Source organism: Miscanthus floridulus, chromosome 1 (assembly GCF_019320115.1).
Source record: "Miscanthus floridulus cultivar M001 chromosome 1, ASM1932011v1, whole genome shotgun sequence".
NCBI lineage: Eukaryota > Viridiplantae > Streptophyta > Magnoliopsida > Poales > Poaceae > Miscanthus > Miscanthus floridulus.
In genome coordinates this window covers 111,691,291-111,695,716 of record NC_089580.1, presented here as the reverse complement: position 1 = coordinate 111,695,716, position 4,426 = coordinate 111,691,291, and the positions used below count along the sequence as shown (strand labels likewise).

Below are 4,426 nucleotides of genomic sequence, written 5' to 3'. Positions count from 1 at the left end.
TTTGTGACTAAATCAGGCAACATGCATGAAAATAAATAGAGTTGCTAAATTAATGCTACATGCTAATGGTCCTGCATATAGGCCCCTTTGTAACGTGAATAAATAAACAAAACTTTGCCATATTGCACTTCTCCACGTAATGAATATGTTATGGTTATTAGTGCATTTCAATCAAATAAATAAACTGTGACATTAGGGTCTCAGGTGTACTCGTCCACAGCACCATGTTCTGGCCATCAGCATGTAAATAGAAGTATATAATTAAAACAAAAGAAATTATACTATACATGCATAAAAACACGTCGGTTCACCACATACTGCTTGCTAGTGCATTCATGCTGCCGTGGAATCAAGTATTCTCCATCATGCATTAGATAAAATTACACCGTTTTAAATTATGGCCAGACCATATTAAATAAACTCAATTAAATGGTTTCTTCGTATCATATCAAGTCCCATGTTATGATTGCCTATGCTAATCAACCTGCTGCAGCGCTCCGGTCAAATAAAATAACCAAAATGTCACAAATACGTAGACTTAGCTAGTTCAAATAAGCTCGGTCATATTCATCCATCATCATAATTTCTAATTAATTTAGATAAAATATCAATTATGCCCCATGTAGGACCCTCCAAATGCTATGCATCATGGCTAACTTAAATCTAGCTCCTTAGTTAGACTGGACTCATATAAGGTTATGTCTGGCTATAACAACAAATCAAATCAAATTAAATAGCATAGTGCATGTGAACCCTTGGTCAAATACCATGTCATGAGCATGTACGCCAACTTTGATAAAACAAATCAACTCCATGCGTCATGCCTAGGTTTAGGTGCAACAACATATCTTCTTGAATTTTGATGAGATAATTATCTTGTCTTTGCCCATACAAAATATTGCCCATATGTTGAGTACATTTATAAATGTCAAACCATGACCTCCATGATTCAACCAGACTATGTCAAATTTAGTCTTCAAGATAAGCCACGTCTATATATGATACAATGCACTATACATCATTCAAGAAATGATCATGGCCAAGTGCAAAATATACACATGCATCCATCTGCGACTACAAGACTGAAGACTTTGTTTTCTTTTGTAGCTTGTAATTGGAAGCCATATGATGTAATCTTATTTATCATGTACTCATGTTGGAACTCTTAATCAGGGGTGTTTCTCTTTGGAGATGTAATTAACATAATTTTTATGCAAATATAAGAATTATGAAAGTATGGACTTGCAATATCCTGTTCTTTTTCTTTTGTCCCAATTAAATTTAACCAAAACCAAATTTGTCTCTGCTGACGTGGAGGCAGGTCATAACTGCCCGTTTCCCCACCATCAGCCATGTGCGAAGTGGTGCCAGTGTTGAAGAACCACTTTGATGTTTGAGGCCCGATGGACGGAACACTAGCCGTGGCCAGAGCAGCGAGGAGGGCCTGCTAGTTACACACATCGTTGGAGGATGAGGGCGGAGCAGGTGCTGGTGTAGGTACACTGGCGAAGTAAGCCTGTTGTGGTGGACCGGGTCACAGGCTGAGGACGCCAACGCTAGGAGCGTGGAATGGCATGGGCCACGCCTGGACCATGTCGGTCCATGGGTTGAAGCTCGGAAGCCATGGGGAAGATGGTGGGCGGCTACCAGCAGATGCGCCCTGGGAAGGAGGCGTGCCACCACTGCTGCCGCCGGGGAAGTTGTTGCCGCGGCCACGATGCTTCTTGTTGCTGCAGTTGTCAAAACGCGTGTTGGTGCCCGCGGTCGGCTGGCTGGATCGAGGAACGCCAGTGGCGCCGGAACCGCTCACAGGAGCAGTAGGTTGAGAACTGCCGGCAGCGAGTAGGGCGTGCTGGGCGGTGGATTTGGTGTTTTCCTTATCGTACTGCTCCTCTAGCAGTAGATAGGAACGCGCGGACAGGAAGGTATGTGGAGGGTTCTTGGCGGTGATCACTGGAACAGTGTGCCGGTACTTGGGGGAGATGCTGCGGAGCATGTTCAGCACCTGAGACGTCTCGCGCATTGGTTTCCCGACGTCGCGCAGAGCGTTGACGAGACGTTTGAGATGGCCGGTGTACGTCGTGACGTCCATGTCACCCTGGACCAAGCTGCGGAACTCAGCCTCAAGGTAGATGGCTCAATGAAGCTCGTTGTCGCGGAACTGGTCGTGGATCGCGTGCCAGATGGTGTACGCCGTCGCCTTGGGAACGCGCACGATAGCGCAAACATCCTTGGACACGGTGTTGTAAAGCCAACTCAGGATGCACTGGTCGACCATGACCCAGTCCGGATCACGGCGGTTGGCGCCGGTGGGAGAAGAAGTGAGGTGGGAGCTAAGACCAAACTTGCCGACGAAGGTGTCGAAGAAGCATCGCCACTCGGTGTAGTTCGACTCGGTGAGATCGAGCTCGACAGGGAACGTGGTTTTTGATGTTCACCATCTATGGCACAGTGGAGGAAGGAGGCTGGACAACGGTTTCGGTGAAGGAGACACAGCCGACGGAAGAAGTGGAGGAAGAAGACTCGCCATCAGAGAGATCGACGTCATGCAGGGGGTTAGTATCCATGGGAACAGCGGAAGGTGAGCGCGCGGCAACGCCAATCACGGCGGCGACGGTTGCGGGAAGGAAAGCGAACACGCAGCAACCCAGATCGCGGAGGTGGGGCAAAGCCGAGCGCAGCGGCGGAGGTTGAGGGGACGGCAGCGCAGGGGAATAGACCTAAGCGAATGATATCATGATAGAGAAAGCAATGGAGCCAACAACACAATCTGTATTGATCTTACTGTATTTGTCACAAGCTACAAGGCAGGCAACTGCCAGCGCGAGGTGCGACTGCAGCCAAGTGCACCGCGACGTGGGCGACGAGGTGGGCTGACTAGCGTGGTTGCATGGGCTAAGCAGCGCGGGAAAAACCTCAGCTAAGCTATGAACTACAAAATACAAATTACACTTTATCACTTCCCACGCACGCACACCTCCAGCTAGATCACTCACCGCCGCCATCAAGCCTGCCTAGTCTCCGTCTTCTCCTTCTTCTATAAACCCTAGCGTGCGCTCTCTCTCTCTCTCTCTCTCTCACCTCCTCACCGAGCCGCGGATCGAAGCCCTAGCGCGCCGGGCGGGCGCGACCTGGCGCACGGGAATCCGGCGGCCGGCAGGCGGCAGTGTGGCCCGGGCGTGTTTGGCAGACCGCAGGCGCAGGCGGCTGCTGGCTGCGTCATCGTAGCCAGGCACTCGTATGCAAGCACGTTTATTTCTTCTTCGTTGCAGTCTTGCTCTCTTGCAGTTCAGGCATTCAGCATCAGCAATCCTGCTGTTCAGCAGTTTTGCTTTTGGACCTACTATTGGATGGCCGGCCTGCCTATTATTCTTGGTTTCTTGTCCCATGCCTTTTTACTAGAATTGGCATGTGTTTGGGTTTGGTTCTACTAAATCTGCATCTTCAAATTATCATATAAAGGTTAGATCTGAATAACAAGCAATTTTTGTATCTTTATTGGTCACTATATGAACTTCATCTTGAATTATTCATCGCTCACTATGACGAGATATGATTACTGTGTTCTTATTTCAGTGACTAAAAGCCCTGACGACCCGAGGGCTAGCACCCTTGACCCACTGGCCGGGCAGCCGATCATCGTACCCTCGCTAACACACCAGTAGAATAATCATCAGCAGCCAGGTAACACTTCAATGCTAGCCATTGCACGCACACACACCCTAGCTTGTCGATGTTCAGTTTCAGGGGTACTATATTTATTTGATTTTAATAATTGCTGGCTTGTGCTGAAGGTATTGCTTTAAGAAACGAGTCTGTTAGGCTAGGCCTGGACATTTGCTCTTGGCAAGCACTTTCTTCTAAAACAGGAGGGACAAACAGTACAATTACTTATCCCGAGTTTAGTTAGTAATTAAGTTACTTACCTTGAGTTTACATTGTAATTACTTATCTTGAGATGAATTAGGTAATTGGTCTTCAGCTCAATCCCCTGTTATTGATTTTTGCCACAAATGTATTAACAAACACAAGTTCCTATTTGCAGTCTGCTTCTTCAAGTCACTTTCAGGAATCGCAAGATGGTATAATACCCACATATGCACAAACATAGTATCAATTAAGAAATGTAGCTTCCTAATAATTGTGCATGAGGAGCAGCTGGTTAATAATATATGCTCTCCAATTGTTAAACGTTAGACAAGGTGGTAACAGGTGGTTGAGCGACACATATTGAGTTATTGATTTATATTTGTGAATTTTGATTATAGTTTCAAAATGTTGGAGGCATACCAATAGAATACCATCTATCCATATTTTGAGATATACTATGGGTTGTTGGCCCCGGGATCTCCGACACGGGTGAGCCGACCGGTCACTTGGGTGTGCTGACGGTCACCGGCGTTGCCGACCTATACGCTATGGCTAG

The 4,426-nt window shown here is 47.0% G+C and overlaps 1 protein-coding gene across 1 annotated transcript; it reads right to left on the bottom strand.

Annotated features, from left to right (window-relative positions):
* Positions 1 to 1,534: 1,534 nt before the first annotated feature.
* Positions 1,535 to 2,092, bottom strand: LOC136461523 (uncharacterized). Its single transcript, XM_066460791.1, has one exon. The coding sequence runs from the start codon at positions 2,090 to 2,092 to the stop codon at positions 1,535 to 1,537; it is 558 nt and encodes a 185-aa protein (XP_066316888.1).
* Positions 2,093 to 4,426: the final 2,334 nt, after the last annotated feature.